Source organism: Bombyx mandarina, chromosome 16, assembly GCF_030267445.1.
Source record: "Bombyx mandarina strain Sakado chromosome 16, ASM3026744v2".
NCBI lineage: Eukaryota > Metazoa > Arthropoda > Insecta > Lepidoptera > Bombycidae > Bombyx > Bombyx mandarina.
Genome location: NC_143222.1, coordinates 11101853 through 11117924, shown reverse-complemented (window position 1 = coordinate 11117924; position 16072 = coordinate 11101853). Strand labels below are relative to the sequence as shown.

General features: G+C 37.1%; 1 protein-coding gene across 2 annotated transcripts; it reads left to right on the top strand.

Moving 5' to 3' along the window:
* The first annotated feature begins 9683 nt into the window (after positions 1-9683).
* On the top strand, positions 9684-16072 carry LOC114240468 (phosphatidylethanolamine-binding protein homolog F40A3.3). 2 transcript variants are annotated; one of them, XM_028171017.2, is made up of 5 exons: positions 9684-9824; positions 11162-11246; positions 13633-13756; positions 14969-15182; positions 15916-16072. In XM_028171017.2, the coding sequence occupies exons 2-5, from the start codon at positions 11166-11168 to the stop codon at positions 16052-16054; spliced, it is 558 nt and encodes a 185-aa protein (XP_028026818.2). In that variant the 5' UTR covers positions 9684-9824; positions 11162-11165; the 3' UTR covers positions 16055-16072. The 2 variants fall into 2 exon arrangements, with proteins under 2 accessions (XP_028026818.2, XP_089589783.1); XM_089733657.1 differs by having other exon boundaries at positions 9761-9828.

Sequence of the window (16072 nt, the reverse complement as noted above, 5' to 3'; positions counted from 1 at the left end):
TATTTCGTAATTGTAATTGTATATCGTAATTTTATTGTATTGAAACTGTAATGTTACTTATTTTTTCGTCATCGTATGGGCGATTTAATTTTTCCTTTAAATGTTTATCGAATGACTTTAAGAGGCATGTTTATGGCTCCCAAAACTGGTAAGAAAGATTGAGAGCCGCTGGCTTAAACTAATACGGTCTTTGTTCTTTATTCGAGTTAAAAAAATATAGTTTTAAATGCTCAGTACCTACCTTTATACTACAATACGAAAACTTTAGCTCGATGTCTCAAAAAATTTAGTGAATATTTCAGGGCGTATATGAGTCGACTATTATCAAAGCCGGCAATGTGACTTTTGGACAATTATTGGTAAATCAGAAAAACGAATTATTGACTTTGTATTCCATTGGCAGTCACAAAACTCTTCTGAACGACATCTTAGATAAATAACAGGTTAAGTATTAACCTTTATTTAATGCAGGTTTTGAACCGTATTCTTTGAAGGAGACGATTATATTCAAATCAATCTGTATTGACATATCAATAACATTTTTTTGTCCAAATGCACAGCTTGCCACCTTTGATAATAGACGACTCATTTTTCTATCAAAACTTTTAAATGCGCAAACACAATTATTGGTTATTATTAGAATTCTTACATGATCTGAACATTGGAATGTTTTTTTTACGCGACAATCCTATCTTGATAGTGTATGTTATGGTTGTCTATGTAAGTGAACATTAATCGTTTGGGTTATGGCTTAGGGACTGTCTGCTTTTGAGAAGCCGTTGATTGAGGTATACAGTTACTTGTATTCATAGTCTAACCTTTTATTTTCTATAGCCGCAGACACGGGCCCAATGTACTCTTACGTCATCGTCGACAATACGTAATCTTTCTATTTTTTAAATGTCAAATGTCATTTTAGTAATTTGTCGAATAGTTTCTACGTTTCGAATGGTCAATTACGCGGGAATCCGTTTATTTCCATATTTAAATTCATTTGCATAGATTATCTTTTGTAGTGATGTGGATGAGATCTATAATTGAAAATAAATTAAAAATCCGCTTAGTGATGAGGAAGTTTGAAAAGTTTGAAAGGTATTTAGTACTAGATGCAGAGTTGCGAAAAATTATTATAACGGTGTTGGTGACGTCATCGCCTTCAAAGTGCGAGCAGTGTGAGAGAGATAGGGAGATAATCGCAGAACGCACCATCACGCTTACCTTAATTTTTATAGTTATGTCTTGAGACGCACAGTCTTCGCAGTTTCAAAATATTCAATCTTATATTTCGTGAAATGCTCAAATGAAATGCCACCAATCTTAGTAAGATTGTTGTCGGTCAGTTTCGCTCTGAAACGTAAAATTCACAAAAGAAATTATTAATATTTATTGTTATTTATTTATCGAATGTGAATATTATAGACAGTAATAACGCGATTTGGAAAATTGGCGTTCTTCAATGGGAATTGTTTTCGCTTCAGAATGTACCTTTTGTATTTTTAAGTTCTTTGATGCCTTCACCTCGATGCTCATTAAAAAAAAACACGTATACTGTTATTATTTACGGCTAACGGTTACTCGACTTTTCAGTCTCTTTAATTGTTTCAAGATTATCTTTTCAGTATAATTTGCTAAGGGTCAATGGATTGATTTAACAACTACGATGAAAATAATAATATAATATATTATTAAAACTTAGTATCTTTTATTAATGTTCTTATTGTTTGGGTCTAAACTTTTTTTAATGATTAATTATTTTATTATTTATTTAAATTCTATTAATATCTATGAATTGTTTTATTGATTGGTTTCTTAAATGATTGTTCTAGACTTTCTCGTGTGACATCTAGTCTGTAAAATATAATTGGAAAAAAGTCAATTCGAATACAAAAATGTTGTTTAAAAATCTTCTTTTTTAAAACATAAGCTTCTTTGGAGTTAATATTTGACGTATTTGTTTGGAGAAATCTAATTTATGATTTGATTGTTTTTAATGTATTATATTATTTACGGATTAATTAGTACAGGGCGTATGTAAGAAATATCATTAAATTGTAAAATGTAGAACATTACTTAAGTTTATATAATAGTTTTTATTATCAAAAGTTGAATGTGACTTTAAATAGTGTGTGTTCTTTTTATTTTAATTTCTTGTAACACTTGCGTTTCGTCTGTATTTCAAATAAAAAGTAATTAGTCACTATACATATTCCACAGACCCATATTCTCTATACTAGCTAGACGCGGCCCGTCACTATAATGACATATTCATTTTATTTAGTTTTACTATATTAATACGTATTTTTATTAATGGATTTTCTTTCACACAGACGCACGCGGGCGCGTTAACAAAAATATCTGTTCTTATGAAAAAATAAATGTATCTTTTTATTCTTTTAAATGACTGGGAACGCTGACTTCCGTAATTCTATGCAACGTATTACTGTACCTAAATCTTAAGAAAGAAACTGCGTGCGTTCCACAGCTTCTCGTAAAGTTAACGCGGGAAATTTGAAAAAAAAAATATATATATATGATATGTATCCGATTAATTCTTTTTTTTTTTTGGTTCGGCAACTCATTTAGTAATACCAATTTCAAGAAAAGACATTTTATCAAGCGCTTGCGTTTGCTTTAAATTTTACGATTACCGTACTCTGTGAAAATTTATATAATTTATTAAAAAAATAAAGTTAATAATATTTTATGGTAACGATTTGAGGATTCATTTTATTGCGGATAGATGTCACTGCAAGTTACACTCTCACAGATCGGTGTGCTTAGTGCGAGTTTTTTAACGTTCTCGATAGCGTAAAAGTAAGCTCATATTTGTATGGAATGGGATCGTTCGCCTACGTTTGCCGCTAGGGGCGCTGTTCCAACTGCATACAAAATTGAGTTAACTTTTACGTTATCGAGAACATTAAAAAACTCGCATTAAGCACTCGGTACATAGAACTTTCTCGAAGTTTTTCACTAATTTCTATTTAAATGTTGCTATATGTTGTTCCGTTTGAAATGGTCCAGTTTAAATTGTACGATTACCATACTCAATTCAAATTTTTATATTTATTAAAAAAATAAAATTAATAATATTCTTACGGTAACGATTCGAGGTTTGATTTTATTGCGGATAGATGTCACTGCAAGTTACACTCTCACAGATCGGTACACAGAACTTTCTCGAAGTTTTTCGCTCAGTTATGTTTTTCAGTTCCTGCTAAAATGGTCCAGTTGGACCTTAAATCTCTAAAAACATTCGGATACTATTTATAATCTCATTGTTCCAGAAAACTATACAGTTCATTGTACAATAAACGTTTATAAGATAATATTTCCCTTAGTGCGAGTTTTTGAACTTTCTCGATAGCGTTTTTTTTTCTACCTAAGCTGATAGCCTTAAGAGGCTATATCAGCGTCGCCTTAATTAGTAGGTGAGCTCACGGGGCTCAAACCTGATGATGTTGCTAACACGAACCCTAGCAAGAGCCGTGCTTCGCAGAATCTACCACCGGATCGGAAACGCGACCCACTGAGAAGATCGGGCGAGAAACTCAGTGGGCTGTGTCTGAGGGTTAATTTACTCGCCGAGCCTTTCGTCGCAAGCGACGGGTTCGACGAGAACGATGACCGGCTCGATAGCGTAAAAGTTAACTTAAATTTGTATGGAATTGGAACGTTTGCCTAAATTTGCCGCTAGGGGCGCTGGATTTATTTTTTAATGAACTTGTATCACTTGGTTAATGTATTCGAGTCGTTTAACTCCTGTAGACACTAATCTTCTGACTGAATCAATGCGTGTGGAACTTCAAAATCAAGATTAAAATTATCAGTTGCTGTTTGTTTATTAAAATGGTTGCACAAAATCGGGTGTACAGACTAGTTTAATTTGTCGCGGATAAGACGCGTACTAATTTGTAACGTCTATAATGATAACGAGATTATCATGGATCTATGTGTTATGTTAATGTTTGCTTTCATTCAGTTTTAAGTGAATCTTTTGAGCTGTCAGTATTTGTGTTGCAATTTGGTTTATTGATCATTTTGTTCGCGGTACTACCATTTAATTGTCAGGCGCAGTTAGTGTCCGTGAAAATATTTCATATTTGGGGTCTGCATGCGTTCTTGTCTTATATACATTTAAGGCAGCCGGTGTTTTTTTAAGGTAACAAAATAAAAACAATAAGCACAGAAGGAAACTTCAGGGTCGGTGGATTTAGGACGTTTGTGGTTAATGTATTGATTTGCACATTACAACGGATAAAGTTGAGGCCGTCCGCGCCAAAGTGGCCTTACCCACAATTTTTCATATTCGCGCTTATATATTGCAATTTATTTAAAACAGATATACATATAAATAAAATTGGAGTGTCTGTTTGTAATATTGATATAACCGCTTTTTACTACATGCATATAAATATATATGTACGGTACATACACCAAAATGACATTTTTTACATTTTTTGTCTGTCTGTCTGTCTGTTTGTTCCGGCTAATCTCTGGAACGGCTGGACCGAACTGGACTGAACGGCTGATGATACTCGTATAAGGAGTAACTTTGACTACTTTTTTTAGACTAGCTTCGCCCCGCGGTGTCACCCGCGATACGACAATAACCGCGGGTAACATCGCGGGACTCAATTATTCAATAATAAAATTTAATGTTTTCGAAGCGAAGCGAGGGCGGGTCGCTAGTATCTAATAAATTTGCAAAACCGGTCTATCCCTAGTCTCACCCATAGATAACAGATGTCTTTGTAAACATTATTTTTACACTTTTTGTTTTTGCCCACGAAGTAGTGTAAAAGTAAATTTAAACCTCATTATCTCCATACTAACTATAGTAAGCTTAGGCCACTTTTGTGCTGACGGCCTCAATTAAACATAGAGTAGTACTTTGTATGTATCTATGATGCCGGCGTTGCCAAATTAAGATACATATACAGAGCTATACTGTCACTTATGCGATTCATCTTAAAACTGAACTGTGTTTGAGAAAATCCGTTTATCTATATATAGTTATATAAAAATGAATTGCTGTTCGTTAGTCTGGCTAAAACTCGAGAACAGCTGGACCGATTTGGCTAATGTTGGTCTTGAATTATTTGTGGAAGTCCAGAGAAGGTTTAAAAGGTAGATAAATATGAAAATCCTAGGAATTAAATAAAAATAACAATTTTGTTTTCCCTTTGATGTGTCCCCGTCGGACGGATTCCTTTTGTTTGTTTTAAGTTTATTTTATACAAAAGTTTAAGTCTTTTATTTATCGATTGAGGCACTACGAAGTCTGCCGGGTCAGCTAGTTTCTTAATAGTTATTAGTTATGTTTGCTTTTACTGATTTTCTTCCCCCTGAAGCTCGCCCCCAACTATGCAATAAAAATAAAAATAAAAATTCTTTAATCGAGAAGAACTATATAATTGTAATAAGATGTTGAATTTACAAATTCTTCACCTGAAAAATTACATAATTTGCATAAGTGACGTTATGGCACTGTATGTGCGATATATCAGCACATAAAATAAATGTATTATGAATATTGTATCATAGAACGTAAGTAACTTTAGGAAATAATATTATTTGTAAATTAATAAGTAATATGCGTGTTGTATTTTTAATTGTAATAATCGTTGTAAAATATTTTACTTGTTTAAACTTAATATTGTTTTCATTAATAAAAATGTTTGTTTTGATGATATTTGTTTTAATTTTTAAAAAAAATCATTGTCATTTATCTCTTCTATTCCTCAGCAAAGCCGTCAGCTTTGGAAAGCAATAGAATTAACTCCGAAAGAGAGAGAGAGAGACACTTTATTGCACACCAAAACATAATTTACATTCAAAAAACTCAAAAAAAGCAGATACATCTGTACAGTAGGCGGTCTTATCGCTAAAAGCGATCTCTTCCAGACAACCGTTTAATTTATAGAAATTCTGGAAAATATAAAAATATAGCAGGTATGTTGCGGTGTACTATAGATAATACATTATTATAGAAAATATATACATACAATAAACAAAATATATACCGTTTACATATAATATGAAATATATACAGTCAAACCTGGATAAGCGAGAGTTCAAGGGAGCACAATCTCATTCTCGCTTATAGAGGTTTCTCACTAACCCGAGTTTCTCGCTAATGCTCCCTCTGAATTTCATTTCGCGATTTTCCGGATTCAAACGCATTCACTATTTTAAGTTTATCACTTAAAGAGAGTACTTTAATTTTCCGTTTTGACATGATGCAGAACAGAACTTTCCTTCGCAATTGATTAACGATAAACTTAGTAAGTCCGACAAACAGGACGGTACACAGGCACACGGGTCCATTCGAAAAGAATGCGATAAAATAACAACGTTATTTTTAGTTCCACGAAATAGAATAGGTTCAATATTGACGAGAAAACAATAATAAACAATGGAAGGAAGTTCCACAAAAGTTAAGAATGAGTCATAAAATAGCAGATGTTAAATTTATAATTTGTTTTTTCATTGGTTCTTCCTAAATAATATAAATAAATAAAGCTCGACTGTCGCTTATAGAGGTATAGATAAGTAGCAGTCTCACTTACGGTGGTCCATAAGGGAAAAACGACTCTCTCTTACAGAGGTTTCTGTTTCTCGCTAATAGAGGTTTTGGGAGCTTAAAATGACGGGTCCTGGCTATTACTCTCACTTATAGAGCTTTCTCACTTATCCAGTTCTCACTTACCCAGGTTTGACTGTACCAATATTTATATACCAATATACATACTTACATACAATACATACTAATATACTTACATTAATATACACATAATACATGAACAGTATGGAAATAATAAATAACGATGAAAACAAACAGCACTAAGCAGATAAGTAGTGTTCCTTCACCATTCTTTTAAAACAGTTTAAAGTTTCGGTAGGCAGCGGCTTGGCTCTGCTCCTGGCATTGCTGAAGTCCCTGGGCGACGGTAACCATTCACCATCAGGTGGGCCGTATGCTCGTCTGCCTACAAGGGCAATAAAAAAAAAAGTTTGAGCACTTCTCACTGCATCCGGCAGAGCATTCCACAATCGAACCGCCTGGACGGCGAATTAATTATCAAAGAATGATGATGAATGCGCCGGCATTTTCAGTCTCAGGCTATCCGATGATCTCAGGGAAAAAATATGCGTATCACCTAGAAACTCGAAACGTTCTTTGAGATATGTGGGGGTATGGGGGTTAAAGAGAGTACAGTATAGTAATGAAAGGACATGAGTATTCCGAAAGAATTGTTTCTTTAGATTAAAATAGTGTTAGTTGCCATACTTCAATATTATTGTACTACAGAATAATACATTAAATATAGCCAATTGCCATACCGAAAAAAGAAGATCTGAATAGCATTATCAATAATAAAACATTCACGTTGATAAATTCTTGTCAAATACGATAATATTATGATAACCTCGACATAATTCAAGGTTTAATTAGATTTACCGGTTTTTCATTTGATAAATTTGTATTAATAAACCAGAATTCGTACTGGTCGACATGTAAGCTTACGGACTGCGTCAGAGTTAGTATAGAATGAAAAAAAAAAAATGAACGAAGATTCGCGATGTGTTTCCATATATTTTGTCATACCATTTACCCTCTCGAATGGGAAGATTAAGATTAGACATTAATACGGGAAAATTGTAGATTTTTACTTGGTGATTTTTATGGTAATGCTATAATAGTTTAATGCATGGAAGAAAGAGCTCACAATTCAACCGTTCTTAGGTTATCGAAATCCACTCTCGTCTAGAACGTGAATAGAATTTTTACAACCCGGTTTTATTGTACAAAATAATTCGGTCCCTATTAATTAAATAGTAAAGATAGATCCAGCGGTAGATTTTTAAAAATTTTTTTATTGCTTAGAAGAACTCACAGTCTACCTGGTGTTAAGTGGTTACTGGAGCCCATAGACATCTACAACGTAAATGCGCCACCCACCTTGAGATATAAGTTCTATAGAGATATAAGGTCTCAGTATGGTTACAACGGCTGCCCCACCCTTCAAACCGAAACGCATTAATGCTTCACGGCAGAAATAGGCAGGGCGGTGGTACCTACCCGCGCGGACTCACAAGAGATCCTACCACCAGTAATTACGCAAATTATAATTTTGCGGGTTTTTATTACACGATTGTTGGGATTGGTTGGAATCCATTATTCTTCCGCTACACAAAAAAGGATCAACCAATAATTGCGACAATTATTTCACAACGCCCTCCACACCGCCAGAGACAAGAATGGATGGAGAAATATCGTGCGTGCGAACGTGAAAAGGGTGGTCAGGACCCTCAGCAATGAGGAATACGTCGCAAGGAGGATTACACGATGCTATTCCGAAGCACTGCTCTTGCTAGGGCTAGCAAGTTAGCTAAACTAAATCAATGTTAAACTAAAACATAGCTAGTGTTAGCAAATTCTCTCAGGTTGAGTTCGTGAATAGCTGAAATAGCCCTTATACTGCCAGCGAATAGGTAGGAAACAAAAAAAATTGTTTGCAATATGCAGTTATAAAGATACAATTTGCTATCAGTCGAACAGATCATAGGTCAGAGTATTTCGACAATTAAAATATAAATGTAATTTCATTATAATTAATATGTAAAAGACTTCGTCGTAAGGAATTAACATTTTTTTAATTGCTTAAACTGTTCACAGGACTCACAGCCCGCCTTATTTTTAGTGATTACCAGAGCCAGAGCTCATTGACAACGTAAAAACCACCGCCCACCTTGAGATATGAGTACTAAGCCTCAGTTTTATAGTACAACGGCTACATCATCATTTAAACTTTTTTTTTCCTGCCTCTGTTGAGAGCCTTGAGAGGCTATATCAGCGTAACCTTAACTAGTAGGTGAGCTCACGGGGCTCAAACCTGACCACGTTGCTAACACGAACCCTAGCAAGAGCCGTGCTCGAAACTCAGTGGGCTGTGTCTGAGGGTTAATTTACTCGTCGAGCCCTTCGTCGCAAGCGACGGGTTCGACGAGAACGATGACCGGCGCTTGAGGTACCTAAAAGCACCGTTAGTGGATCGGGAGGATCCGAAATGACGTGTTTGGGGCGACGTCGACTGCTTTCCATTCTGTCCGCAAGATCGGGAATGTAGTTACTGATGGCCACGAGGGTTCTCGTGTCGTGCCGCTTTATCAAAGTGGCATTTAAACTAAAAAGCTGCTTTCGTATCAGAAATAGGCAGGCTGATGGGACCCACCCGTGCGGGCTCAGAAGACCCTACCAAAAGTTCAGAAATTTCCTTGTCAACGCATACTATTGTATAAAATGCTATTCGGTTGCTTATAGGTATTCCATGTATCGGCTTCGAAGAGTTCGACCTGCAACTTAACCCATAGAATTTGTCATCGGATCTTCTCAGTGGGTCGGGATTCTGATGCGGAGGTTCAGCGAAGCACCGCTCTTGTTAGGGCTAGTGTTAGCAATTCTGCCGCAAATTAGTGATGCGTTTTGGTTTCAATGTTCGAATAGACTTACAAGGAAAATTGAGTCTGACCCGTGAGTCAACGGTTTGAGATCCATGGGCTTTAGTAACCAATTGGCACTAGATACTCTTTAAATGGTACCCAAATTTAGTAAAAAGAAAAAAAACCTATTCCGATATTGTTAATTTCTCAAACTTGACTCTTTATTGCGTAAACACATCCGATTACGCAATAAGAAAAACAAAAAACGTATATCTTATTCAGATATACCTAATAATTCTGTTATCAATATTCGACATATTTTTGTAATTAAGAAGACGCTTAGTATTTTTTTGGCGATCATACAGACACGACGTATTGTAAGTAAGATTTTATTAATGCAATAATTACATGCTTAACGCGTTATCATTTTGCCCTGCTATTAATACAGTTGTGTTGTTCATAAGCTTCAAGCCGATTTGCAGATTCGTTGGTACATAAAATGATGAAAACGAAAACCATGTCATATTTAACATCATCATCATTCTCCTGCCCTTCTCCCAGTCACTTGGGGTCGGCGCAACATGTTTTCTCCTTCCATACTCCTCTATCATATACCATTTTTTCGCTCACTCCCCTCTTACGCATATCGTCTTTCACGCAATCCATCCATTTCTTCTTAGGTCTACCTCTTCCTCAATATCCTTCCACATTCATAGTTAACACTCTCTTACCAACCTCATTTTAATTTCGCCTCGTCATATCCATACCATTCCAAACGCGTACATCTCAGCTTCTCTGTCACAGGTGCCATTTTCAGACTCCTCTAACATATTCATTCCGTATTCTATCTATCCATTCTCGTTACTCCACACATCCATCGCAACATTCCCATCTCTGCTGCATGCAATCGCCTTTCCTAACATAAAAAATTATAAAAATTTTACACATATACCGTCCGTTTGCAATTCATGTCATTTGCTATGATAGCCTATGTGCAGAATAAAATCCAGTTTACAAACTATCTTTTTGATCTATCTGATCCAAATCCATTGACTTATGTTTGCATTATTATTGCAGTATCCATCTGAGAACACATACTTTTTTTTTGTTGTTGCTTAGATGGGTGGACGTGCTCACAGTCCACCCGGTGTTAAGTGGTTACTGGAGCCCATAGACATCTACAACGAAATAGGCCACCCACCTTGAGATATAAGTTGTTGTTGTTTTTTTTTTGTTTTTAAAACCTATGGTGATAGCCTTGAGAGGCTATTTCAGCTTCGCCCTAACGTTTGTAGGTGAGCTCACGGGGCTCAAACCGGAGAGTTGCTAACACTGACCCTAGCAAGAGCAGTGCTTCGCGGAATCTACTACCGGATCGGAAACGCGACCCACTGAGAAGATCCGGCGAGAAACTCAGTGGGCTGAGTCTATGGGTTAATTCGCTCGTCGAGCCCCTTTCGCAAGCGACGGGTTCGACGAGGACGATGACCGGTGCTTGTGGTGCCTAAAAGCACCGTTAATGGATCAAGTATAAGTTGTAAGGTCTCAAGTATAGTTACAACGGCTGCCCCACCTAAATAATACATTAACACGACTTAATAAGCACAAGAAACTCAGTGGATTATTTCTACGACCCGCCAAAACCATACAACGATACAAAACTAGCTTATGTTTATCAAGTACTTAACATTTGATTTCATTTTCACATTCCCAGAATCATGTCTTTGGTAGCACAAGCATTCGAAGCTAGCAAAATAGTGCCGGATGTTATTCCCGTCGCTCCAACTAAGAATATTGAGGTAATCTATAGATAAATAATATTATAATAGTAATAATAAAGCCTTTTATTTCCAGTAAATTTACATAACTTAAAATCTATTATATGTATGTGTTAGTTTTTTTTTATTTTTTTTTATTTTTTTATTTATTTATGTACACACAGAAAACAAGACACAGTACAGAGTAATAGGAAAATTATGTACAAAGGCACTGCTTATTTCTTTGAGAAATCTCTTCCAGCAGACCTGCGAGAGGATAATGAGAATAATAATAAAAAGTGATGAGTGTGTGTAGAACAAATAACACATAACTAAAATAACAAATACAACATGAGAATTATAGCACATACACATAGAAAATATTATAAGTAACACAGTAACACTCGTGTATGCGAAGAGTATAGAACCATGATCATTCGGTTGATGAGAGATAAAATTGTTTGACCTTGTATTTAAAAACAGAAGCAGACTTGCAAATTCGGATGTCAGCCGGCAACGAATTCCACAGTTTTAGTTAGTATTAGTTATGTTAGTATTTTAATATAATTTTTTATATAGTTTTTATGACTTCCTTAGTAGTTATGTTTACATAATATTATGTAGTTATGTTTAATCTACCGGAACCCCACCATAGATAAACAAATAATAGTAAATAAATCTAATCTAGTTTTAAAAATACTATGCTCTGAGGAATTGTTCGAGATGATACCGACATCTCGTTTTTACCATCGCACCGCCCGCCACCGGAGTAGAGTTCATCCATACTACCTGGAGCCACTGCGGTCATACACAGTGCGTTTCCAGAGATCTTTTTTGCCACATACCATCCGGCTATGGAATGAGCTCCCCTCCACGGTGTTTTCCGAGCGCTATGACATTTCCTTCTTCAAACGAGGCTTGTGGAGACTATTAAACGGTAGGCAGCGGCTTGGCTCTGCCCCTGGCATTGCTGACGTCCATTAGCGACGCTAACAACTCACCATCAGGTGGGCCGTATGCTCGTCTGCGTCGGCAATAAAAAAAATACCAAATAATATTGGGATAGTAATACTGTTCCAGGGTTCTAGTTTTAGTTCTTAATCGTTTTTAAGATTAGATTTAGAAGAATGCACGTGTTTATGAATATATAATTTATTATCGAGTTATTGATTCATGATAGATTCGTTTTGATAATAAATAACGTGTATGTCGTTTTAAATAAATATTAATCTATAGGAAAGAATTCGTTTAGCCGATAACTGATATCATTTGTCTAGACACGACTTAATTTAAGTTCGGACGCATACTGTACGCCAGTTTCCGAAAAAAGCCGGCTGTTTTTTTTTTTTTTTATTGCTTAGATGGGTGGACGAGCTCTCAGCCCACCTGATGTTAAGTGGCTACTGGAGCCCATGGACATCTACAACGTAAATGCGCCACCCACCTTGAGATATAAGTTCTAAGATCGCAGTGTAGTTACAACGGCTGCCCCACCCTTCAAACCGAAACGCATTACTGCTTCACGGCAGAAATAGGCGGGGCGGTGGTACCTACCCGCGCGGACTCACAAGAGGTCCTACCACCAATCTTTATTGTTTTTTTAACGAGATCACACAGGATACTGTGGTCACAGGAGACCGTCGACATAACAATGTGAATGCCGCCAGCCACCTCCTAATCTTTAACTTGATCTAGGTCATCAGTAGTGGTGGAAATTTGCGAAAAACCCCACGTGTTTGTGCCACCGTTCTGGCACGAAGTAATTATGCACCCTGAGTGCGGAATAGGCTGATCTTGCAACCTCATGTCTTTAAGTAGGCAGCGATATTTTTTGTGTATGTATTTGTATGTAATTTAATAAAAAATCCGTTACACCTACCACTATTTACTCTACATTACTTTATACCCATAAGTACCCATAAACTAACAATAGTTGTTACATATATTTACCGTTAGTAATATACCTATATATTTGAGTTGTTAGCGAGTATCACTTTCACTTTCTTTCTTAATTCACACAAGCATCGTATCTAGAAAATGTACGTTCGGTCCTCATTCTTTTACTTATTTTAAAATGTTCATTGAAACGTATTCCGTAAACAAAATGTTCTATGTTTTCTAATACAATAAAAACATTTACATTTTCTGATGGTAAGGTCTTGTTGTCTTGTGAGTACGCACGGATATGTACCACCACCCTACCTAGCGTGGTAGCCGTTCTACTATAGAACTCAAAGTGAAAGTTAGGTAGGTAAGCTGATAGCCTTGAAAGGTAAAAAGCTAAGATTTCGTTCTGTTCCGATATTATTTTGACAGGAAGACCTTAAAACCCAATATTTCTAACAATAAAACTAACTCCACAGTCCAATATAAAATATCTTGTTTCAAAGTCGGCTTAAAATTTAATAACATTCGTAATGTATTTCAGCTTAAATACCCGAGCGGTGCTATAGCGTCTCAAGGAAATGAGCTGACTCCGACACAAGTGAAGGATCAGCCTTCTGTCAGATTTGAGGCCGAGGCTGATGCTTTTTATACCCTTGTGTTCACGGGTAAGATCAATCATCAATTCTATAACTATACGACGTGACTGACTTACACACCAGCCAGCCACAGCCCGAGATATGTTCACTGGTGTTAGAACGTCTGGGACTCCGCAGGGGTAGGTACCAACACCCTTGTTTTTTATTATTCTCGTGAATCTATTTACGGATACCCGGTCGAGGTGGGTAAAGAACCGTGCTATGTCGGCCTCCGGCGCCTCCAGAGAGGAAGGAAGAAGAGAAGGACCGAGGTGCTCCACTTCCCCCAATTTCTCACATGAAACTACGCCTTGAAAACGGCGCGTGAGGCACTTCCCTCGCGGAACCGCCTACCGACTAAGCCCCATCGAGCTTCACCACACCGACTACACGAAACTTACGGTACTGTAGTGCGCGCGGTACCAACACCCTGCCTATTTTTGCCGTAAATCAGTAATTCGTTTCGGTTGGAAGGGAGGGGTAGCCGTTGTTCTATAAAGCCTCAGTACTCATGTCTCCAGGTGGGTGGCGGCATTTGGGTTGTAGATGCCTAAGGGCTCCGGTAACCACTAAGTACTAAGTGAGCCGTGAGCTCGGCCATCCATCTAAACTATACAAAAAAAGTGTCCTGATAGATCCACCTGATCCACCCAAAATGTTCTTCATCAACGGTCTCGGTTAGTAGGATTGCTAGCAGCAAACAGACCATAGTTCATCGTACTCATGGAAGAACTAAGTTATACTCTGCCTTCAACGTCGAGAGTTGTGAACTGTGGTAAGTGAGTCTACTACCAGATGAGTAAGTGGTCAAAGTAATGATCATCAGTCCAATTCCAATATCAGGAGTACGACTTTTTCGGTGCCTACATTGGAATACTGATAAAAAAGAAATGTCAATAGCATTTACGTGCAAGGGACCATCCAATGATATAGTTCCTTCCAGAGGTTGAAGCATTTTGGTTTCACTGAGTTGATGTCAGAGCTGAATTAACCTCTAAGAGACTCTGGGCATTTCAGGAAAATAGACTCCTATGACTCTTACAATATGACAAAGGAGTTCTAAATACATTACAAAATTCAATTTTTCCTGATAGTCTTTTCACTTTAGGATCTATTATTATTGGTAATTGTGGTGATCTGAGAGGAATTAGGAAACCTTAGGGAATTCCAAAACTACAGAGTACTACTGTGATACTGTCTACTCTATCAGACCTTTTCATTTCGGGGTTGTTTTCATTTCAGACCCTGATAACTACGATGGACCTGAGCTGGTCTACCGTGAATGGCACCACTGGCTCGTAGGAAACATTCCTGGTGGTGACGTTTCTGCTGGAGAGACTCTATCGGGATACATCGGCTCCGGACCACCCCAGGGTACTGGGATCCATCGTTACGTCTACATCCTTTATAAACAACCAGGAAAATTGGACTTCGACGAGAAAAGGCTAACGAATACGTAAGGGTCTTGTATTTTAGCAATAAAAGTAAGCTCCTCTTAAATCTGAGTAGAGATGCCTCGTCTATAGATTTACAGTTATTTGCTACTGTATTCGTAATGGCGAAACAATATAGTTTAAAGGGCACTCATTAATTTCTGTGATGCTAGCAATCTAGATGCAGTTTTGATCACCTTCATAATCTATTTCCACTAGTTTTTTATCTATTGTTTCTTTTTACCTGGTTACTGCTTTTGTTAATCACCTGAGATCTCATCATAAGTGAAGTCTTTTAACCTGTATGCCGTGCTTAAGTCGCTGAGTTTGATTCACAACGAAACCCTTTTTAACACATTGAGGATCAGCCCTTTATTTTTATGGAGACTGGAGCAACTTGGCGCACGGATGGAGTTTAAGGGCTGCGAAACTCTAATCAGGCTACGAAATAACTAAAATCTTCTATGTTGCTAGGTCCCTTTTGTATTAAAATAACTTTTTACTGGTGGTAGGGCCTTTTGTGAGTCCGCACGGGTAGGTACCACCACCTGCCTATTTCTGCCGTGAAGCAGTAAGGCGTTTCGGTTTGAAGGGTGGGGCAGCCGTTGTAACTATACTGAGACCTTAGAACTTATATCTCAAGGTGGGTGGCGCATTGACGTTGTAGATGTCTATGGGCTCAAGTAACCACTTAACACCAGGTGGGCTGTGAGCTCGTCCAACCGTCTAAGTAAGAAAAAAAAACTGTTTCCGCAGGTCTATTGATGGTCGCGCCTCGTTCTCCACGAAGAAGTTCGCTGAAAAGTACAACCTGGGGGCGCCTGTCGCCGGCAACTTCTATAGAGCGCAGTTCGACGACTACGTCCCACAGCTTTACAAAAGCTTGGGTGCCTAATATAATGATTTAAATTTG